This window comes from Anopheles maculipalpis, chromosome 3RL (assembly GCF_943734695.1).
Source record: "Anopheles maculipalpis chromosome 3RL, idAnoMacuDA_375_x, whole genome shotgun sequence".
Taxonomy (NCBI): Eukaryota; Metazoa; Arthropoda; class Insecta; order Diptera; family Culicidae; genus Anopheles; species Anopheles maculipalpis.
Genome location: NC_064872.1, coordinates 30,463,938 through 30,488,396, shown reverse-complemented (window position 1 = coordinate 30,488,396; position 24,459 = coordinate 30,463,938). Strand labels below are relative to the sequence as shown.

Below are 24,459 nucleotides of genomic sequence, written 5' to 3'. Positions count from 1 at the left end.
TTTGGCACACAGGTACCGGGTCCCGGCACGGGAAATGCAGCGACGCAATCACGACCGAACAGCACCACTGCGGACGCCAACGATGGCTGGTGGACTGTTTTCGATCGATCGGGATTATTTCTACGAAATCGGTTCCTACGACGAAGGCATGGACATTTGGGGTGGTGAAAATCTGGAAATGTCTTTCCGGGTAAGTATTTCATACCGGGAGTGATGCTCGGTTGTGCCATTTTGATTTTAGCGTATCTTGGGTTATAAACCCCTTGCTCCCGGAATGTCATCTTTTCGCCACGTAGCGAAGCGCAGCAGGCAGCATCGGAACAGTACTTGTTTACCCATAGCGACACACAATAGCGAGCAGTGCCTTTCTCTCCGGGAGTGCTGCATCTTGCAAAACGATATTAATTACATTGATTTACCTCATCCAGATATGGCAATGTGGTGGCATCCTCGAGATCGCACCCTGTTCGCACGTTGGCCACGTGTTCCGCGACAAATCACCGTACACGTTCCCGGGTGGCGTCGCGAATATTGTGCTGAAAAATGCGGCACGCGTCGCCGAGGTGTGGCTAGACGAGTGGAAAGAGTTTTACTATCAAATGAGTCCAGGTTTGGCAACAGTTGTTTGTTTATAGTTATGCTATCTCCTCTTTTCCGTTCTTCTAAAATCAGCCAGTCGTGTATACCTTCCTCTCATCCTCTGGTTTGAAAATTTCATTTAGTCAAGCTCTCAACATTCATAACAGTTTTTCCTTCTAACTTATTCGTCCTCATGCCTTGAACAAGAAAGAGAAGTAAGTCTCATTTCTCGATTCCTTCTAAATTACTCAAACATACAACAAAGTTTGTAATGATTGTTCGCTTTAAAATTCTTGTCAGAATAAGCGTAACGCTTTGTTTTCTTTGTGGGAGTTGATATGCAAGGATTTCTGCGACTCGATTTTGAGGCAATGTGTACTTTCGTCTGCTTATTCAGACACATATGCTTAAGCCAAGAAGCGTAACTTAGGATATAACGACTCTAGAAGAAATTTAAAGACGTATTATTTAAACACCAATCTTTGGATAATATGGAGTTGAAAGAATAACACCTGTGTGCTGCTTATGTTGGATAAATAACACTTTTTCGCCATGCGTAGGTGCGATTTTGTGTAGCATGTTTGGTTAACATAAAAAAAAACCGCTAGATATAGATGTTTTAACAACAGTCGTACAATTAACTTCACGCTGTGTGCCTTTTAAGCTTTTGCAGGAAAATGTTGCTGACTGATAACTGATCTCTTCCCGAACACTGCTCCACTAGTGTTCGATTACCCTCTTAAATGGTTCAATCGCATAAATTGACTTTATTTCAACTCAACCGTAGACTAACCTATTAACCTTTTTGATCTTGTTCTCATTTTTCTTTTCCCTTCTCTACAAATTTTTTGCCGTGTGTTTGCTTCTTCACCTCTTAACACCGATCGCGTATTCCTACGGGTTTAAAAAAAATAAATTGTGAATCAACCACAAATCAAAATGGTTTGTGTCACGCTAAAATGGGGAAAACTGAATGCACTTAATGCTCCCTTTTTGCAACGCAATGTGAAAATGGCGAAACCAAAACCTTCGAATACGGTGAAATCCTCGCGAAACTGTATTATTCCCTACGCTTGGGTGTTATTTCATCAACCTCGTCAACTGACCAACCAACAACGGAACCAATCAATCGCATGCGGATGGAAAATATTGCGCACCATCTATAATACCTTAACAAAAAAAACAATAACTACTGCCTCGACCCTGTTACTGTGGCTCCACGAACCGGGGTTTTCATCATTTTCCACCTGTGTTTTTGTTGCTGTTGGTGTTATTATGGACGGTACAAAACACAACACAATAATAATGGGCCCTTCCGGTTTCCATATTGGGCGATCCCTGCTGCTCATCACATTCTGCCTTCGGAATGCGTAATATTCCTCTCCCACATTCGCCGCCGTGCTTTTGTGTCCTGCATTTATCTTGCTAGGTGTGGATGTGCGGTGGAACGCTAGAGATTGCGCCCTGTTCCCGCGTCGGGCACGTCTTCCGGAAGTCGACGCCGTACTCGTTCCCGGGCGGTACCTCGCAGATAGTTAACAAAAACAATGCACGCCTGGCCGAAGTGTGGCTCGATGGTTGGAGCGAATTTTACTACAACATTAACCCAGGTTCTATTCCCTACCGCTACCGTTATAATGCTAGTTGTATTTTCCGTATTTTATTTTAAACTGCTTCAGTACAGCGTTCGTTTCACTCGTTGCCATTGGTCCTGGCCTCACAGCACCAGAAACACGTTGCCGCACAAATGCCACGAGCTTGGGTGGTATTCACCCATTTCTGTTTTGTTGCACGATTGTAACCACCCTTCTGTTTTGGTTTCGTTTCGATTGATTTTTGTGTGTGTGTTGTGTATGTTTGCATGTTGCTTTGTGTTTGTTGGTTGATGGATTAATGTTACCTTATGTTTATGTAAATGTTCTTTTGTTGCAAGTATGTTTAACACAATGTAACAACAATTTTATTATTTTACCATGTAAAAGCTATCACAAACAATTTTTTAAAAAATATTTTGTTACTTAAATGTACATATTTGTTGTTTTCAATGTTGGTGTTATGTAAAGGAATTATATTATTGATTTTTATATACAATCAGAAGTACATACTTATTTTGGCCTGAAAATTTTAATATTACAATTGAAACCTTACCAAATGTTTGACTCTAAGCATTTTACAGACAACAATTAAAAATATAAAACATTGTAAAATTGCATAAACTAACATTCCTGCCCTTCCGCAGCGTACTGGCTTTCAGGCACTTAAGACGAAACTTGTTCTTCTTCAGAAATTAAGCTGCAGTGCTATAAGCTTTGCTCCTTTTCAAAATCACAACAGTACAGTATCCAGCTTGTCCAGGTTGACATTTTTCGTAACCCAAAGGTTAGGCTAAGCGAAACATAATCTAGCGAAGCCATGGCCCATAAAGCATTCGATGGAATTTTTGACCTTCTACGTTTCGTGCCACCGTCCTCGAGCGGTAAAGCTTTACTATCCTTTGAATACGCGCGGGTGTTCATATGATTTGTACAGTGCCACGTACCTTGTGAAGCAGTTTGGTGAGCTGCTGTGTTTGCTGTAACAACCCAGCACCACCGGTGATTCTCCGGTGCATCTGGTGGCACTAATTGACTTTTGCACTTGAGGAAGCACAACCAGAGTTGAGTGTGTAAAGAATGCACAAACACAATAAGCACTGAGTAGATTTTAGAAAGAGTGTAGATATAGGGGCCAGGTCTTAAAAACGACAGGGCCGTGGATCGAATCCTACCCGGAACGTTCCACCCCCATACGCTGAACTGACAATCCAGCTACGTCAATAGAAGCCAAGTCCTCCCGAGGCTGTAGCACCAACGAAAAATAGAAATGGAAAACAATGTTGAAAGAGCGCTTTTGTCTGTGTATATATTTAAACAACCTTTGCTGGAAGTGTGTTAACCTAGAGGGAACAGGAAATCAGGCCTTTCAGATCTCTATTCCCATGGGAATGATAGAAACACACGCTTTTTATTCAGGCTTTCCGTGGTAAGTGGTGTCTTCGTATTGACGATAGAGGAGAACGCGGAAAAAATAAAACCAAATCCACACCAAATCACGGATTGGCAAGTCGTCTGCTCCGGGTGGAATTTGAGAATGCCAATAGCTTAGAGGGAAAACGTCAAGTGAAATAAAAAAAAAACAGCCCCGGCCCATACCCACACGCACACGGCTGCTGAATGTGTGTGACGTTTGTGAGAAAAAGTCGGCTCGGCGATGGAAATCTCGTTAAAAAATGTGTCGCGATTCGATGACAAAATGTCACGAAACTGTGAAGCAGCAAAGCAGACATGCATATGTTGGGCAAAAAAATCGGCCACACACACAGTAAAGCAAAGCAGCAGAACGTTAAATTCTGGACTTTGCAAAAACGGAACAAAAAACCAATGCACTGTGCGATCAAATGTCGTCAGATACATTCGTTTGAGATACATAAAAAAGACTCAGTTTCACTTCCTGCTTAAAAGGCCTATATTTGGTTCGAGCTGAAGAAAAAATGGGCAGTTGGAAATTTTGGGGCGGGTAGGAAGGGTGGTGGGACCGGGGAAAGGTTGGCAGATTTTTGTGACTCCAAAAACGTCAACAGATGTCAACGGATAGACAGACAGAAATATTATCGTTTGCTGATGAATTTTGCCATGTGCCTGCTAGAAGATTAATATGTCAATCAAATCGTCTGGCGCGTGAAATCATTAAGTGCCACTGAACAACTGCCAAGTGGAAATTATTAAACCGTGGTTTAACCGAACAGCAGGCACACCTGCATCCGAGCGGTGTCGTGATTCTTTTCCGTATCAATTTGTCCGGTTCGGTTCAACGAAGGTTTTTTTTTTGCGGATTTTGCATATTTTATCGAAAGCTATAAGCGAGATTTTAAAAGCACTACTGTGCCGATGATGTAGAGATAATATAAATTTTGACTCTACATAGTGAACACTCTTGCAAATGCAGACTTGGATCAGCTTCACATTTTTCTAATTAAAATGGAGGCGCCTGGTGTTTCAAGGATCGCTGTAGAAAATAGCAATAATTTTTAAATCTATTTGAGCGTAACTGTGTGTGTGTGTGTGTGTGTGTGTGTGTGTGTGTGTAACGTTAGTACAATATTTTAAGAGGACAACCCGCATCCCAGCCTATACATTATTATTGAAAACGCAAATGTAAATGGTATGTGTGAAACTAATGGAGACGCCTGGTCGTTTGTTTGTTCGCAGACTCCATCCAACTGTTTTTGTGCCTAATGGGCGTAAATTAATTCACCTTAATCTATTTCGCTACACACAAATACACTCTGCGCTGATAACGACCGTTGATCTGTGGAGCAGTCTTTATGAAGGGTGTGTGTGTGTGTGTGTGTGTGTGTAAAATCCTTCTGGTCTTTCTCTGACGTCGTTAAGAGGCGCCCTACCAATGTCTCGTCTCGAGCCCTTCCTTTTATCCAGGGTTAAGGCGCAGTAGGTTAGACTTTTTATCCGGCAAGCCTTCGGTCACACTTTCCTTTTGGAAGCCGTATCGCATCCAGTGGCTTCAAAAATGGTTCGATCTATTCGCAACCACTCGATGGTCCTTAAGAGTAATTGGATTTTCAAGCCAAATTGTATTTGATTGAGAGGTAACTCGACGCAAGACGACGGCACCCGTTACGTTCCCATCCATTTGCAGGTGTTAGGATACAAAATGTGAATAATTTATTTGCTTTTCCATTTCATCCAATGTTTCGTTTCGTGGTTCGAGCTAAGAGAGGAGAGAGAGAGAGAGAGAGAGAGAGAGAAAGAGATAGAGCGAAAAAAAAACCCACCGAACCCACAAAAGCGCCATTCATTCATTCGTTTGTTTGTAAAATGTTTGCAGCTGTTGAAAGAGGCCTGATAGCTTTAGAATTTCGCTTTTTTTTTTGTTGCAAAAATGTTTCAAAATTTGTTTTTAGTTTTATTTCTTTTTTATTTCCGCTGTTACTTGTGTCGGCAAAGCATTCAGCAACAATTTAAAAGCTTAATATTTATTAATTTTGTCATCACACACTCTTATTGTAGAACAAAACATTTCTTTTTTGTGCATCTCAATTGTGTCTTATGAATCCAAATCGACCCTCATGTGCGTATAAAAGTGTATAAATTGTAAAATACAAATGAACAAACTATTTCACACTGTACATAATGCTCTAAATGCAAAATAGTACTTTCGAATGAAATGCTTTTTGTGTTGTTGTTATTTTTTTTTAGTAAATGTGCATATTTGTTGTATAATCATTGTTTAAATCTCGTCCTTCCTATTTTCCTCCAAATTTCCTCTTATTTACTAGTTCATTCTTTCGCCATTCTTTTATTCCCCATTATTTCATGTATTTCCAAGTGCTTTATTATCCTGTTTCATTCGTCCTCGTCACGATTAGCTTTCTCATATTTTTTTTTCAATGAAATAACACAAATAGATTTCTCTGTAAAAATGTCCATCCATTTAAAAAAAAACTATTCTGTATCATACTAGCACTAACCTCTTCCAAGCTTATCAATAAAATAAGCAAAAGAGAGTTGATTATTCTAATATTCCAATTCTCGTGTTCCACTTCGCACCGCTTCACGTCATCGTTGCTGTTGCATCACATCAGGCGCTCGGAAAGCGTCCGCTGGAGATGTCAGCGAAAGGCGAGCCCTTCGAGAGCGGCTAAAGTGTAAGAGCTTCCGATGGTACCTGGAAAATATTTATCCAGAAAGTCAGATGCCTCTGGATTACTATTTCCTTGGAGAGGTAAGTTTGCAGCTTTCATTTGCGTGCTTCATTTTGTGCCATTAGTGCCTCATGTTTGGTTGAATTTTTCTCCATCTGGAAATAATGCTAAACTGCGTTTTGTTTTCAGATTCGCAATGAAGAGACACACAACTGTCTCGACACGATGGGCCGTAAGTCAAATGAAAAAATCGGCAGCAGCTACTGTCACGGTTTGGGCGGCAATCAGGTGTTTGCGTACACCAAACGGCACCAGATCATGTCGGACGACAATTGTCTCGATGCATCAAACGCCCTCGGCCCGGTTAATCTGGTCCGGTGTCACGGAATGGGCGGTAATCAGGAATGGGTATACGATGAAGAGGTAATAGCTAGGTTTCTGGTGTTTCACCGTAATTATGAAACCTAATCCATATCAGTATCACGTGTGAAATTTTTGTTACGCATTATACTCACTTCACATCTGCTCTCCGGGTTTTTTTTTTCCAGGAAAAGACTATCAAGCACGTTAACAGCGGCAACTGTTTAACACGTCCCTCGCGCGAAGACCCATCCACACCGTTGCTCCGACCGTGCAACTATTCGCCCGGTCAGCAGTGGCTAATGCAGTCTAAGTTCAAGTGGCAAGCACACAACGACAATCGCATCGGTGAGGACAGATAAAACGCACTGTACCGTGTTCGATACGGTATCGGGGCGGTTGGTCCCACCACTGGTCAGCGGCACACCGGTCCATCCGTCGAACGCTACGGAACCATCGCCGTCAACATCGGTAGTAGCATCGGTAGTAATAGTAATAGCAGTAGAAGAAGTAACCACAACAAATATCAAGCAACTATCAAGCGTCTGCACATGGGCACCAATGGAGAAATCATGCCGATCCGCTGAATCGGAAACGTTAGCACGCGTCTGTCGGTCAATCAAACGTGCTGTAAATGTGTAAAATATGTGTACGGATAGATGTGACGAACTCGAACCTCGTCTTGCCATTCGTATCCGGTGTTCCTGATACAGCAACCGTGGCTCACTGGGAAAAAGTCTCACTGGCAGGGAAGGAAGAGAAAGAGGGAGGTCCCAAGCGCGAGAATGTTTAAAAAGAATTCCATAATTGTAGTATAGTTTTAACGCATACAAGGCATCCTATTCAGTTCTTGGTTGGTGGTCTACATAATGGCAGAACTGGTTTTTAATGGTCCGTTTGTTATTGTTTGTGTCACATTTAGTTGTTTTGTTCAACGTTGACCCATAACTCGTTGAAACTGATATTAAGCGTGGACACTCTTTGAGTTTATATATAGACGACCTATACACTACATGATGCTTTTAAAATGATGTTTGGAGATATTTTCTCAACTGTGGATTAAATTGTGGATACCCTCAGTTAAGACGAATAAGTGTATTTTTGAGCCATATTGCGTGATGTTCCTGAGAAAGCACCTTCAATTGTTCGGCAAGTTTTTTTTTCTGTAAGCGTTCTAAAATGTTTTCAAATGAAATTTAATTTTAATTCTAAAAAAATTCAAATGAAAAGTTGACTTAATGGTAGTTTGCTTGGTTCTGATAAAGTTGCACCGCTTATTAATCTTCGAAGAAGCTAAATTACTCTCCACTAAACGAAACATATCAGTTGATATTTGAAAAAAAAAAACTGGTCTCAAGTCTTTGTGTTTGAATGGTTAGATAAAATTAATATCGATCGTTTAAACGAAACCTTTTTTCTTGTTTTACTGATTGTTTAAAAAACAATGTTTTTTAACTGGTTTCTTATTGGTTTTAAGTTATCTAAAAACTGGCGAAAACCAAGCAAAAAAAAAGCATAAACAAAGCATTAAAAAACGGAAATCAAGTTGGACCATTCGCATTTAGAAAACACATAGCGTGAATGTTTATCCTGGTAAAATACCATTACCATTGCGAAACATGTGGATAGAAAATAGAGATATAGAAGATGCGTTTCTCTGATGGGGAAAAAAACTGCAGAAACTGCAAAAAAGGAATTGTTTATTGCTGCTTCGAAGTAGTATGTTAATGGAAACGCAATCGCTTCTTATACGACCATGGCACCGCAAACGTATGTGTGTGTGTGTAAAGCAAAGTACTGAGACGCAAGCATCAATCTTGTACATAAACACAAAGTGAAAAAGGTGGGATGAAACACGACGAGTAAATAGGAGCTGAAAATATGAAACTAGTAGAAGTAGCAGCGGCAGTGAAACTGGAATAGAGAAGGACGAAAAAAAAAAACAATCGCTAACAGCGCAAAAAAACATATATCATTTTTTTGTAGCGCTAGATCGAATCTTTTGGAAGCAAAAAAAAAAAAAAAGATGAGAAACACAAGAACGGTGAATCGGTTCGTTGTGAAAGTATAGGAACAACGTGATCAAGAAATCGTGTAAGCATTAGCAAATAAGTAATCCCGTGAAGATAACATGAATGTGAAACACTGAAGAGCAGTAACTATTGGGACGACTAAAACAAAACAAAAAAAGGAAATAATGTATAGGTATAGTAATTTGTAAAAAGAGAGATATTAAGAAGACTTCTCGTGGAGGAAGCACGTGAAAAGTGCAAGTATCAACAGGAACAAATCAGCAGCACACAAAGTGGCGCACAATCGATTCTACCATATTTTTGTTGTATTGGATACAGTAGACCTGGCAAAAAAAAGCACGAGGAAAGCTTACAGCATTCACTTACACACTTCGAGGAAGAAAAAAAAAAACAATCAACACCATTATTAGGAGGCGCTCGGCGATTTTTAACTCTTCCAGCTGGATTTTATGTTTTACTTCGAGATAGTTGGCGGCCACTAGCGGATTACGCTCCATATAATGGAACATTTGAATGATTTATTGGAATTTTTCAAATCGTTAGTGGAATATTGCAAGCTCCTTGTGGAACTTTTTCAACCATATAGTGGACTCTTGCCTTAAATTCGGGAAGCGAGATTTGTAACTCGATTGTGGAACTTTGCAATCTGCTGTGGAATTTCTGCGAAGCGTTTGGAATAGCTTCCTGCTGAGAAACTGGTAAAAAAGACAAATTTCAACCAATGGTGCGTGTACATTATCAGCACGCAGTATCAAACACATTCGAACTGATTTAACGGCAAAATTAGTTAGTAAAAGATTGTTTAATCAGTGCTGATTTCCAAATTTCACAGTTGCACTACTAATTTCCACTCAGTAGATGTGTAAACATCCATTGCATGGTTTCCACTTAAGGGAATTGGCCCATTACGAAGCTTTGCAACCGTATAATGGAATCATGTATGAACTGAGAGTAAATTTACAACTCGAGTGTGGATTTTTGCAATCAGCTCTGGTTTTAAAAAAGCAGATTAGAACAACTCTTATCATAAATTTTAGCGATAACATCCGCTTATTAGTGAATGATATGGCGTGCTGCTGTGGGAACATACTATTGAATGTCTGTTTTATTTCGCCGAGTTTTACAGGATTTTACAACAAATTGCAAAGTTCCACAGTCAAGTTGCAATTTTTCCCTTAACTTAATACAATATTTCACTATATGATTGCAAAGTTCAATAAAAAGCCTAAAATAAAAAGCCACCATCGATTTGAAAAACTAAACTGAGTGATTCAAAAGATCCATTATATGGATTTAAATCCGGTATACGATTGCAAAGTTGCCCAACGGGCTTGCAATGTTCAACTATCGTTTATGAAGCATTCCCTAAGTGATTGTACAGCTCAATTCCTTTCCAAGAAACAACACAACCACAGTCGTATATGAAACCGAGCACAAAGTATAAATTTTTCTCACATGTTTTTCCGTTATCTAAAAATCGCAAACACAGTCCTATTTGAAGGTCCAATCGCTAGGGTGTTGTTGTATCTTGACCAGACAAGAATTGTATATCATTTTAATGTGCGGTTCATTCGCTCGCTCACTCGCTTTTATGTATGGTTTGTGCTGGTTTAGGATTAGTATTTTATTTGCAAACAAACAAATATTGCGTACGTTGTGTCCGGAAGCTTGTTCCGAGACAGAGAAAAAGAGGAAGGATGTGGAGAACATATCATATCTTTTCCTCAAAGCTATCCTACTATTGCCTTTTATTCGTTTTATCCTACGTTCTAATTCTTCAGGGTGATGGTGTGCAATTTATTAATTTAAGCTTTTATTTTTCCTTTGTTAACATAATGGCAACTTTTACATACCTTTTGTGCTTTTCCTACAGTAAAATGGCGGTACTGTTGAGCACTGTCTGATTTACCTAATTTCTAAGAACTGAACGAGAGATGCAGATAGATAGATAGTAAGTTTACAATCTACGCTCCCCTTCATTTTATGCTCCTCTTTTGAATAAGTTGTGTCTCAATTAACAACAAAGATCAAACAGGATATTGATTTTTTTTTTTTATAATCCAACACAACCACTAAAGAGAAAAAAAAACAGCTTCTTAACTTCAGTATTAAATATTTAAAAAAAGAAACATAAATGCCGGTTCGGTGCTTTTTACCATAACGTAGACAAACTTAAACCGATTTCGTTCGGATCATCCGATACATTCCCTGTACGAAAACCGGCGCCTGAAAATAGAGTGCGCTAAACTAACCTCTATCGAATGCGCTTAATAGTACGCATACATAGGTATTTAATTTCTTTCACACACATTTACTTTACTTTTGTGCTGCTTTTACGCTTTTTCTTGCGCATAAATCCATAAGTATCGAACAACCGCCAGATTTCCGTTTCTCAGATACAATAATTCCAAGAATATTTATGTGTTTAACCTTTTCTGTTCGTTTTTTGTACACAATCACAACAGTATAAGAACACTTATATTACCGTCTTACTTTAAATGAAACAACAGAAGAAAAAATAATTGCAAAACCGGTCCAAAAACTTAGAGAATTAGTAGAAAGAGGACGCTCATGTTGTCGAAATAGATTGAATCGAGAGATAACAAAAAGACCAACTAGTAGCTATAAAGAAAGGAAGCAGAGAGAGAGAGAGAGAGAGAGAGAGAGAGAGAGAGAGAGAGAGGGGGAGAGAGAGAGAGAGAAAAATAGGGAAGAATGTAAAATCAACAAACAAACTGGAAAATCAATCACCCCGCATATCATCTAGAAATGTGTTGAACTTGCTGCACAACGGCCGACGGATTTGATTGATGTTGAATGTGATCAGGCAGCCAGGGGCAGATCAGAAACGCTGTCCGGAGTAGAAAAAGAGTGCCGAGAGAAAGAGAGATATCTAAACGCTATCGACAACTTTTGTCGACTATCCTTCCAATAACTACACACACACAACCATGTGCACGCATGTCACACACTCGTAAGTGCGTCAGTAAAACCCGGTACTGAGAGGAACTTCCATTTATTTTCCGTAGTGTGTGAATTCTATTGAGTTTTTTTCAAATGCGAGTCATTTTTGCTACCACTTAGTTTAAAAACAAATAAGGACAGGAAACACAACCCTCTTATTTAGTGTGAATGTGAAAGCAATTCTCGATTAAAAATTCAACATACAGAGACTTACTCACTCCGGAAGATCGTAATGAAAGGTACAACATTTTTGGCTAGTTATCCTTTTTTTACTCGTGTAAAGGTGGAGTGTTTTTTGTTTCTTTTATTGTACGATTAGAACGGCGCAACACGCAGCGTGTGTTATTGTGCGGGAATCAGAACAAGAGAAACTTTGCATTCAAAGAGATGTGATTTATCAAATATGCTTGATTTTGTTGTTATTTCTTGCTGTGTGTGATTCCGAAAATTGGCAGCGGGACCAGATCGATCAGTTGTGGTCCCTACGAATACAAGATAGGTTGGTGGATTCGAGATTAAGGTCCCGCCATCAGTGGTCATGTCTTTTAGCTTACGAGGATGAGATCAGGCGACTTCAAAGTGGGGGATTTAGCCGATCGGAGGCCCCTAAGCGGAATGGAAGTTGAGGACCCTTATCACAAGTGGTGGATTAACCTATCGGCGGAGTTGGCGGCCACTAGGGGGCCTCTACGGTTAGAGAATCCCTTCGGTCTTAGACTTATTTAAAAAAGAAAACTCCCGGAAAACTTCACCAGCAGCATTCCCGTGAAAACCTCACTAAAAGATGTATGGCCCACATGCACGCATCCAACGGTTTACAACATGCTCCCATGGGAGCGAAAATAAGCGAGTTATCGTCGATTTTTCCCATAACTCGACATGGAATTTTAGGTGGGGGAGGGAGATCGCCTGGTCTTGGATCGTGGGTGCGATGTTCTACAAAAAGATGCGCGGTTCAAAGACGTATCCAACGGTATGCGGAATGCCCCAATCGGGTCAGGAATAACCGAGCTATCACCGATTTTCCACGGGCTAATGTGGTCCCAGAGACTACCGGAAAATTCTGCCAGAAGCATTCCCGTGAAAAACCGGCGATAAAACTCTCATTTTTGGTACGATCGGGGCGTTTCACATACTGTTGAATACGTCTTTGGATCCCGCATCCTTTTGTGGAACACCCCACCTTGATCCAGCCATCAATCCATCAATGATTTTTTTTGTTGTGCCTGTCAAATAAGAACTGCATGACTGAGCGAACTAAGGAATGCTAAATAATCCGAATAAATAAATAATGTTGTCACAACTACCGTTAAAAATGCGGAGTCAGTGGAAGGGGTGACAGTTCTAGTATTTTTATTCCGTTCTAATTAATTTTCGGACCAATAAACTCAACGAACACTTTAAAACGGTGCCACTCGTTCCCGATCTTCTGGCTACTGCCTGTTGACCCTTTGACAGTTGTCCCTCTTATGTCACTTATCATTTGACATATCTGTCACCGCCATTTCCTTTCCTAACACCTTAAATTACCTTTAATTTACCCGGTAAATAAGCGGTTATTTAAGCAGATATGTCTCACTGGGTAATGTTGTGGAGATAGTTGCGGTGCTTTGTTTAATCCTGATATCGATATTTACCGGCTATTAATCATGGCAAGCCGACGGGCATCGTTCAAGCAAGGACGAAAGGGTGGACAAAAACAGCCGTACATGAGCAAGAATATGAAAAAGAAGCTGAAACAGGAGCAAGCGGGTCGGCCACCGAAAACAAAGTACCAGCGCAACCTGAAACATATCGAGCGGGCTCGGGAAGCGATCCAGGCACAGAAGCGGCAGATCGAGACGGAGCGTAAGTATCGCCAGGAAGTGAACAGTGCCGCTGGTGCGGTTGGGTATGCGTCCAGCGATACGGATGCGTCGGATGGTGGTGAGAAGGGAACGGGAACGATTGAAGATTTGGCGACCGAATTTAATGAACAGATTGGACAGACGGTAGAGAGTGAGGATGAGAGAGATTCTGCAATGGAGGACGCCGAGCAAGAGCAGGATGATAGTGGTGCGTTGGCATCTTATTCGGATAATGATGCGGAAGAAGAGGGAGAAGCGCTGGATGTAGAGGAAGATGAGGAGTACGAAGAGCTATTACCGGACGTAAGTGATCTGGCGTCCGACGAGGATGATCCATACTTGTTACATACAGCGCACAACTTAAGTACATCGCTGGTGGAAGCGCTTGATGCGGAACCACCACGTGTCGAAACGACTACCATGTCGTTTGGTAGTCTGGGCCACGTGGTCGTTGAGGTGCCGAAAGTTCGTCCCACCAGCACCAAGTCGGAAGTGAGAGGGAAACCGGGCACACTTCTCACCGTACCGGAAGCTTCCGACGAGGATACTATCGAGTGGGGCAAGTTACATGTGAAGGATCGGATTGTGCACAACATGACAGAAAAGATGGATGCGTTGCAGCGTGATACGTTTGCGATACTGAACGGCTATCGGGATTTGTACCTTCCGCAGAGAAGCTTCGAGAATGCGAACCGGTTGCGGTACGTCTACTGTCTGCACGTCCTGAATCATGTCCTGAAGGCGGTAAGCAAGATACAGCACCACACAATCAAATTAATCACCAACAGAAAGGCTGGCAGGAAGAAACCGGCCGAAGATCAGTTCCGTCGAAGGTTGAAAGAGCAAAAAGAGGTGAAGGTGGGCGAGAAACCAACGGTCGGGGACGACGAGTACCGTGATCAAGGGTTTGTCCGCCCGAAGGTGCTTATCATCGTACCGTTCCGTGAGTCAGCGCTTCGGTGTGTCACCGTGCTGAAGCGACTGTTTGCCGGTGACCAGGAGAGCAGCGTCATAAACTGGAAACGGTTCACTGACGAGTACGGTGGTGGACCGTCGTTACATTTTCCCCGCCGCAACCCCAAGCACGCCGACTACGAGCGCACGTTTGCGGGCAACATCGATGACAACTTCCGGCTCGGCATCGCCTTTAACCGGTCAACGATGAAACTGTACGCGAAATTTTACTCGTCGGACGTAATAATCGCTTCACCGCTCGGCCTTCGGATGACGATCGGTGCGAAGGGTGAGCAGCACCGAGATTACGATTATCTCGCCAGCATCGAGCTGCTCATCATTGACCAGGCGGAGGTATGCTACGCCCAAAACTGGGACAACATCCTGCATATTATGGACCATCTGCACCAACAGCCAAAAAGCACAGAATACACGGAATTTTCACGCGTTCGCGAATGGTGCCTTAACGGATGGTCCAAATTTTACCGTCAAACCGTACTACTGTCCGCCTTTGAGGTGCCTGAGTTCCGGTGGCTGTACAACAAACATTTCCGCAATTACCGTGGCAAGGTACGCTTGTGCAACCGCCCAACGTTCGGCACCGTCAAGAACGTGGTGTTGCGCGTGCCACAAAGCTTTCTTCGCATCGAAACGGCCACACTGGCCAGTGCCGGTACGGCTCGCTTTTCACACTTTCTGCACGTGGTCCTACCCCAAGCACGGTCCGTTACGATGGCACGTTCCCTGATTTACGTGCCGAGCTATTTCGATTTTATCCGGCTGCGGAATCACTTCAAAAACGAAGAACTTAGCTTTACGCAGATCTGCGAGTACACGACGGATGCGAAGATAGCACGGGCCCGGGATATGTTCTACCATGGCAGCAAACACTTTCTGCTCTACTCCGAGCGGGCACACTTCTTCCGGCGCCATCGGATACGGGGCGTTCGGCATCTGATCTTCTACGCACCGCCCGTCTATCCCCACTTTTACTCAGAGCTGGTCAACCTGATGACGAAGGAGTACCAGAATCCACACGACGGGGTGGACGACGAATCGATGACGGTGACGGTACTGTACACGGCGTACGATATGTACCAGCTGACAGCGCTGGTCGGTGCATCGAGGGCAAAGGCGATGATAAAAGCGCCCCGTTCGGTACATCGGTTCTCCACCGATCAGAAGTAAGGGTTAAGGGACATCAAGGGAGCGGATTATAGCAATATTGCAATGGAATAGAAAATATTGATTAGTTCAGAACTACTATTGATTCAATCTACGAGTTGTTGAATCGTTCGCATGTTTTCATTAGTTGGTTCAATATTTTTGTAGATTCACGCGTTTTTGGTCCAAGCAATCGGAACTGTAAAATATCTAGGCAACCAGGACAGTTGCCTAAGCTATGGATACTAGGATGGAAATTGTGTGATGTTACAGTCCAGACGGAAGAATCCAATGACAACATCCTTGCAATTGTACATATATTTCACAGATTAAATTAATAATATACCTGAACCAATCAATATCTCTCGGCGAAATTGTATGTTTTATCATCAAAAACCCTGTAAAACAAATCCGTATCGCTCAAAAAGATAGCCCATTTCTTACTAAAAATCAAAATATGCGAAATTTTGTTCCAATCATATAATAAATCATATAATTGCACGCCAGAGGTCACTTAACATTAAATAAAAATTGTTTAAAAATGGGTTTACATTGTCCGGGAGCTTCTTTTACTAAGTGTATTTTTTACCAAATTTTTAAATGATGATTTACACAAAACCCAGCACATACACCTTTTTTTACCTAGTAAAAACTATGTTACAGTGTGCGTAAAAATGTGAGTAAACGTATTTTGTTATTCTCTACTTTTTTGCAGTACATCACTTTTACCTATTTCTTCAACTTTACCATTTATTTGCAAAAATACCAATTGCCCTATTATTCTGCTATGCACTGTATGATAGAAATCATGTGGTTACACGCACACACCCGGACATGTAGTAAGTGGATTTAGTTATACTTGTGAAACAATAAAAATAGCAGAAATATGAGCAAGCCATTCAACGACAAAATCCTAACTCCATCGTCTTTACTAAGGTTATCAAAAAAGAAAGAAACAAAAATTCATCTGATTTCGTTTGCATCACATCGTCAAATATCGATTTCGTTTAGCTGCAAAATTGTTTTTTTGCTCCGGCGAGAAAAATATCGAATTCTCCTTTTTCTACTCTACCGGAAAGTGCAAGCAAAATTTGCACCAAAAATTTGATTTCGAGTAACAGGAGAACATACCAGTCAGGAGGTAACATTTTGCCGGAAAAACATCGAATTTTGCTCCGCTGGTAGAGAAAACACCGCCAAGTGCTTTGCGCATTGCATACTTAGTGGCGCATAAAATTCTTAGAAATTATAGCTCGCTAAAGCTCAAATTCGAAAATCGAGTTCGAAAATTTTATTCAAATTTAAATTTTAAGTTTAGAATTCAAATTTTTAATTTGAATTTGGAAATTTAAATTAGCATTTCGAAATTTTTGGCACAATAGCAGCTACCTTCTCGAATGCATGCTCTCCTGCTACTATCAGTCGCTCCTGGTGGGAAAATTGGCCCAAAATGAGGCAAAAGATTCGCACACGATTGGATTTGTCTTTGGGCCGTCGAACATCCATCCATCCATCCATCCACCACCCAGTTATTGCGAATATACTGCCGCGATTGCGAAAGGCGATCGGACCAAAACTGAGCGAGTAATCACCGAATTTCCACAGGAATGATGTTATTTTCCGCAATAACTTGGCGGCGTAGAGGGATCGGGTTGGGGTGTTCGACAAAGAGAAGCGCGGCCCTAAGACGCATCGAACAGTATACCGAGCGTCCCAATTGAACCAAAACTGAGCGAATTATTACCGATTTTCCACAGGAATGCTGTTAAATTCAGCGATAACTTGGCGGGGGTGGAGGGATCGGGTTGGGGTGTTCGGCAAAAAGATGCGTGGCTTCAAGATGCATCCAATGGTGTGCCGGACGATCGGATCGGACCAAAAGTGAGCGAGTTATCGCCGATTTTCCACGGGAATGCTGTTATTTTCCGCAATAACTTGGTGGTGGGTGGAGGGATCGGGTTGGGGTGTTGGGCAAAAAGATGTGCGGCTTCAAAACGCATCCAACGATACGCGGTGCAACCCAATCGGATCAGGAATGGTCGAGTTATCGCCGATTTTCCACGGGAATAATTGGGTGGGGGGTAGAGGAATCGGGTTGGGGTGTTCGGCAAAAAGATCCGTGGCTTCAAGATGCATCCAATGGTGCACCGGACGATCGGATCGGACCAAAAGTGAGCGAGTTATCGCCGATTTTCCAAGGGAATGCTGTTATTTTCCGCAATAATTTGGTGAGGGGTGGAGGGATCGGGATGGGGTGTTCGGCAAAAAGATGCGCGGCTTCAAGACGCATCCAATGGTGCACCGGACGATCGGATCGGACCAAAACTGAGCCGATTTTCCACGGGAATGCTGTTATTTTCCGCAATAACTTGGTGGTGGGTGGAGGGATCGGGTTGGGGTGTTCGGCAAAAAGATGCGCGGCTTCAAGACGCATCGAATGGTGTGCCGGACGATCGGATCGGACCAAAAGTAAGCGAGTGATCACCGATTTTCCACGGGAATGCTGTTATTTTCCACAATAATTTGGCGAGAGGTGGAGGGATCGGGTTGGGATATTCGGCAAAAAGATGCGCGGCTTTAAAACGCATCCAACGGCACGTGATGCATCCCGATCGCACCAGGAATGGTCGAGTTATCGCCGACTTTGCATGGGAATAACTGGATGATGGATGGAGGGATGGTGGAGGGATGGAGGGATCGGGGTGGCAAAAAGTTGCGCGGTTCAAAGCCGAAATTGACGATTTTGAAACAATTTTCCTGCCAGGAGCGACTGGTAGTAACAGGAGAGCATGAATTCAAGGATGTAGTTTGGATCGGCCGAAAATTTCCAAATCCAAACTTAAAATCCAAAATCAGTTTTAAAATCCCGAGGCAAAATTTATGGTTGAATTCCAAACTAAAAATTTCCATCCCAAATTTAAAACTGCCTTTGGATTTTAAAACTGATTTTGGAAATTTTCAACCGATCCGAGCTACCTCTTCGAATTCATGCTCTCCTGTTACTCCTGGTCGAATTTTGCCGCATAAAAATTTCCAGATTTTTGTCGGAATCCGGTAATTTTTATGCGGCAAAATTCGACCAGGAGTAACAGGAGAGCATGAATCCTAAGAGGTAGCTCGGATCGGTTGAAAATTTCCAAAATCAGTTTTAAAATCCAAAGTCAGTTTTAAATTTGGGTTGGAAATTTTAAGTTTGGAATTCAACTTTTAATTTTGCCACGGGATTTTAAAACTGATTTTGGATTTTAAGTCTGGATTTGGAAATTTTCGGCCGATCCAAACTACCTCCTTGAATTCATGCTCTCCTGTTACTACCAGTCGCTCCTGGCAGGAAATTTGGTTCAAAATCGTCAATTTCGGCTTTGGACCGCGTAAAGTTTAGCCACCCCGATCCCTCCACCCCTCCACCGTCCCTCCATCAACCCACCCAGTTATTCCCATGGAAAATAGGCGATAACACGGCCATTCCTAGACCGATCGGGATTCACCGCATACCGTTAGATGCGTCTTGAAGCCGCGCATCTTTTTGCCGAACACCCCAACCCGATCCCTCGAACCCCCGCAAAGTTATTGAGGAAAATAACAGCATTCCCGTGGAAAATCGGTGACAACTCGCTCACTTTTGGTTCGATCGGAACATTCAGCCTATCATTGGATGCGTCTTGAAGCCATGCATCTTTTTGCCGAACACCCCAACCCGATCCCTCCACCCACCACCAAGTTATTGCGAAAAATAACAGCATTCCCGTGGAAAATCGGTGATAACTCGCTCAGTTTTGGTCCGATCCGATCGTCCGGTGCACCATTGGATGCGTCTTGAAGCTGCGCATCTTTTTGCCCAACACCCCAACCCGATTCCTCTACCCCCCACCCAATTATTCCCATGAAAAAACGGCGATAATCCGGCCATTCCTGGTCCGATCGTGTTGCACCGCGTACCGTTGGATGCGTCTTGGAGCTGCGCATCTTTTTCTCGAATATGTCACCCGAATCTCTCTCCTCATAACCCAGTTATTGAGGAAATTCTGCGAAAAAGTGTTTTTTTTTGTGGAATAACTCGGATACTTCTTTGGGTAGTGCATTGCAATGTAAGTCTGCTAGCTAAAGGTAATTCAAAATTGATAGACACAGAATAAAGTACGAATTAAGTAGGAAGCAACACAAAATCACTTTAATTGTTGCCAAATTTCAACTAAACTCGATCGCCCAGTGCACAAATTTACCATTATTCGTGGGTTCAATCCATTTTCGCACACAATACACACAAACAAACATACATACACATACACTTGGCTGTTGGCATGTTTTTAGGAATCAAGAAGCGATTCAACCTATGAGACATTTGATCAAAAGAAAGGCAATGGTTTGGGGTGCATTCTCTAGCAATGGAAAGACTCTCATCTTCTAGCTCCGAGCTTGCGAGCTCCTCGGCGATGTTTTGTTTCATTTTTTGGACGATTATTTAGATGAATCGTTTGTTTCCCAGCAGGAAATGCCTTCATGCATCATGCCAATGAAAGGTAAGGTTTAGCACGAAGAAACGCATCGTTCTTGAGTAGCCAGGTTTTAGTCCGAATTGTAATCTTATCGAAACCCTTTGGGGAATAATGGAATCCAAGGTTTACGAAAATGAGTGTCAATTTAGCAATGCAAAGGACCTGAAAGTAGTGAAGTGAAGTAAATTTTCGAAGTCTATTTGGATATGATATGGGCTCCAAATACCCATGCCACCTAGCGCCTCTGAAGACCTAAATCCACTCCAGCTAGTTAATTAAAAAAAACCTTCCTTAAAAACTCCTTACGGGAATTATCGATATTGTATTGTTTATTGTATTTTCATTCCAGAGTTGACAAAACTCAAAAGACGGTAAATCGAGCTAATGTACTTTAGATTTAAATTTCTTCAGCAGCGCAATCGCTTGCGCATGTTGGCTTCCGTCACGCACAAGGATCAGCGCTTGGATGTGCTTCATCAGTTCGACTGCATCCGGTCCTTTAAGTGCTGCCCGGTTAATCAACGCCTCTACCAGCGCTTCGTAGCCAACCACTGGCCGGTGCTGGAACTCCACCTTACGGAGAAAGTTTAACATTGCGACCGTATTGTGAATGTTGCCAGTTTCATACACCTTCCGGACGATTGCACCGTATGGATCGCTGTTGTAAGTAATCAGCGTATCGAAGTGCGTGATGGCCGCCTTCATACGACGATCGCGTATATTGTTCGCTACCAGCTGGATGTAATGATCGACATTCCTTTGCCGCTGTTCCGCTAGCTTGGCGACACTTTCGTTCAGCTGCTTCTCGATCGCCACGATCTTGCGCCGTAACTCGTTGAGCTGCGACCGATGGGCCGTGTTGGCTTGCTTTGTTAGCTGGTCCAGTTGGGCGGTAAGTTCGCGCTTACGCTGTGTGTACCGATTTTCCATGTACTGGTACTGTCGCTCGTCGATCGTGATCGTACTTTGCTTTAGCTGATGATAGCTACGCTGCAGATGATTGACGGTGTGCCGTAGTTTTTTAAGCTCGCGGGTACACTGTGGATCGAGACGAACCGTACCTGAAGCGTTGGTTGAACTTTCTACCGATGATGGTGCCTCGTTTGAGGTTTCCTCGTCCGATTCTTGGTCCGGTTCTTGCTCGATATCGTCCAGTAGGATAATCAGAGACTCTAGCTCCTCTGCAGGCAGTGTACATCGGCGTGGTGGGGTCGGTTTTCGATTTGCTTGCTGTGATTGTACCGGTTGAGTCATCAACGCCAGTAGACCAGTTAGGAGTAAAATTTTTACCGTCCATTTCACTGTACAAGCGACACGATCGTTTCTTCTAAAGCAACGCATTATACGAAGGTACTAAAGTGTTCTTTAATACACAAAATAATTAATAAAACCTCCTAGGAATCCACTATATTACACCTGAAAAAATACACCCTTGGAAGCGCGATGAACGATCACCATAATTGTGTTGTACTGATAATCATTAAATGCTTGCAAGCGTACGTTGGGGAATACCCGATCCGTTGAAAGCCAGACAATGATAAGGGATGTGTGAAGAAGATTTTATTATGGGTAGAGTGTTGTCTTTGCTAATGGAAGGAAATAACAATATAAGCTATTTAAAAAAAAATCATGCAAAATGTTGTTGATCTATTTGCTTTTACCAACACGCCAGGACTGGGTTCTATTCTTGATTGAACCAATGCTCAATGTAAGAAAGGATATAATTTTTTTTGCACAACCAAGGGTAAGATCACCAACAATTTTATGGAGCCAAACATGAATTTGATCAGTTGAAAATGTAAAGAAATATAACTCAATTAAATCCTGGAAGAAAAGAACATTGAAATACGTTGAAAATAATTTAAATAAATCACGTGCTCTTCCCACTGTGCGTGACACATGCTCGAATTTCCAACTGTGCTCGAAAGTCTAGACAACTGCTCGACAATAACAAAAAAAAATCCATTATGTTTTGTAAATTGATGGAAATGGATTGGGCACTCCAATTAAATTGTTTTAAGATTTATTTACTTCAAATATTCTGAATAGAATAAACAGTTTTAACAATTATGAAATATTGGTAATTATTATGGTTTTCTTGTATGCTTCTATGGCAACACTGACACAACAGTTGTAGGAACTGTCATTTAGCAATTTATTTACCTACAAATAAAAACCACTTGCGATCAGAGAATCTTCCAGCTGCGTGTTTCTCCATCTTTAGTCCATATTACAACAAAGTTTTTCGACACAAAATGGGTGATAATTTCGGTATCCATCGTGGTCCGGCTAAGAAGACTGCGGATATGTTGGAAGATCGTACACAGGGACAAATTTTGAGCGATTTTATGATGCAGCTCGAAGACTACACGCCGACGGTAAGTTGCTGTGGTCACGGTGAAAGCACAAATATGGGTGCTTAATTCTCATATCTTTCTTGCTTACTGTTAATTTTAGATACCGGATGCAGTCACGTCTTACTATCTAAATTCGGCCGGCTTTGAGGGTGCTGATCCGCGGATGTATGTCCCCTATCACAATTTTACTGGACTTGTTTACTCTTTGTGGCTCGTGGATGTTAACACAAATATTTGTCTTACCGTATTTCCAGAGTACGCCTAATTTCGATCGCTGCACAGAAGTTTGTGTCGGACGTTGCAAACGATGCACTACAGCACTGCAAGACGCGCACAAACAGTGCACCAAGTTCCGGACATGGTTCATCCAAGAACCAGAACCAGAAATCGTCCAAGGATCGAAAGTACACGCTCACGATGGAAGATTTGCAACCGGCACTGAATGATTACGGAATCACCGTACGCAAGGCACACTATTTCGTCTAGAATGTAATGTGGTGTGATGGGGGGATCGACTACAATGGACACACACTACCGTTTCATGCGCTGGTGGTACATTAGGAGCCAAACGAGGGAAACCAATTTTCAATCCTTTTGTTATTTTTTTTTCATAAAACTAAAACACACGAAATGTAATAACCATTAAAATGTTTTGGTGATATGATATCACTATACTACATATACTATGTGTAAAAAAAACTAGCATGAAAATTCCGAACAGTCTGATTTTGAGTTTTATTTATCGTGATATATTTTTCCCATTTCTCGTTTTTGTTTTACTTTCTATACAGTATGAGGGAAAGGAGGAAGGAAGTGGGGAAAATGGGAAGGGTTGTAGTCTGTTGTTCTTGTCCTGCTCTGTTTCATAATTGTTGTATTTTTCATTTAATTATCTGCTTTTTTTTCCTCGGTTTTTGTAGTTTCTTGAACAGAATTACACCATCCTGCTCAATAACGCTTGTGTTTGTGTGTATGTGTTTGAAATGCTACCATGGACACCGGACGTTAGCATGAATCCTGTACCTTTGCTTTATTTTTCAATATAACACTTTGCACTTATGCCTACTTGAGTTTTGTTGTTGCCTTTCCGATCCAATCGTGCTTCCGTCGTTCGTCAAAATCATTAGAGCGATAATGATAGTAATATTCAAACATATTCTCCATAGTCTGTGAGTAGTGGTGTAGTAGTATTAATAATGGTAGTTTTAGTAACGGTCATATGCTCATATAAACAGTGTGCACAGTGTGTATTCCTGGATGTGTTTTGTTCCACTTTAACGTCCATTTTCAATATAACTTCTCTTCTTCTTTTGTTCCGGTTATAGTTATCAGGTTATTGTTTTCCTTGTGTAAGTATGCAACAATTTGACATCGTTTGTTTTAATAGTTTTTTTTGTTCTCTTCTCTTCAACTTCTGGTTCTTTTCCATCAGTATCCTTTTCCTGTTTGTATAAAGAATGAGCTAACATTAATTTTTACTCTCTTCTTTTCTAAAATTTCACTTTAAACAAATGTTTTCTCTTTTATCATCCATTTTGTCGTTATGTAAAATTATATTCGATAAGATTTGTTAAATCGTCGCGTGTTGCTAGAGTGGTGTGCAGCAAAATGTTATCTTTTCAACGCTGCTCTGTTACCAAAGGGCACAACAAGCAGACTAGCCAGCCGCAGCAGGCTTTGCCGTTTATATTTTTTTGTATTGTTTATCGACTTGGCCTGCTACTGCTGTGTGTTGAAGCAAAAGGGAAAGTTATATTTTGTTTTGCTTGTTTTAAAGTATAAATTATCTCATCCGATTTTCAAATTGTTGTTTTTTTTTTGTGAGTGTATAAGTGAGTTTAGATAATTTCTTCCTCCTGCCTTCCTGATCTGCTGGCTTGAGTGCTAAAACGAGTTCTCTAATTAAATATGAAAAAGATCTAATACATATCTTCGTTTCAAATGACACATACACACATGTACATGCGATCGCACACACACACGTGTTTACGCAGCACACACTTT

The 24,459-nt window shown here is 41.7% G+C and overlaps 4 protein-coding genes across 5 annotated transcripts in view; 3 read left to right on the top strand and 1 right to left on the bottom strand.

Moving 5' to 3' along the window:
• The window catches only part of LOC126564278 (polypeptide N-acetylgalactosaminyltransferase 5), a 43,880-nt gene extending 36,876 nt beyond the window's left edge, over positions 1–7,004 (top strand). The window contains exons 6-10 of one of the 2 annotated variants that reach the window (XM_050221280.1): positions 13–190; positions 2,009–2,189; positions 6,221–6,360; positions 6,470–6,703; positions 6,829–7,004. In XM_050221280.1, the coding sequence (XP_050077237.1) occupies positions 13–190; positions 2,009–2,189; positions 6,221–6,360; positions 6,470–6,703; positions 6,829–7,002 (907 nt within the window). In that variant the 3' untranslated portion in view covers positions 7,003–7,004. Of the gene's footprint in view, positions 1–12; positions 191–428; positions 610–2,008; positions 2,190–6,220; positions 6,361–6,469; positions 6,704–6,828 lie in introns of both variants that reach the window. The other variant, XM_050221279.1, reaches the window with a different exon arrangement.
• The window catches only part of LOC126564267 (SUMO-activating enzyme subunit 2-A), a 354,644-nt gene that overhangs the window by 203,258 nt on the left and 126,927 nt on the right, over positions 1–24,459 (bottom strand). The gene's annotated exons all lie outside the window — the stretch shown is intronic.
• Positions 13,287–15,626, top strand: LOC126564150 (U3 small nucleolar RNA-associated protein 25 homolog). The gene has a single exon (XM_050221097.1). The coding sequence runs from the start codon at positions 13,287–13,289 to the stop codon at positions 15,624–15,626; it is 2,340 nt and encodes a 779-aa protein (XP_050077054.1).
• On the top strand, positions 22,353–22,944 carry LOC126565587 (transcription initiation factor TFIID subunit 10-like). Its single transcript, XM_050222779.1, has 3 exons — positions 22,353–22,476; positions 22,556–22,620; positions 22,710–22,944. Exons 1-3 carry the CDS (start codon positions 22,354–22,356, stop codon positions 22,939–22,941), a joined length of 420 nt encoding a protein of 139 aa, XP_050078736.1. The 5' UTR covers position 22,353; the 3' UTR covers positions 22,942–22,944.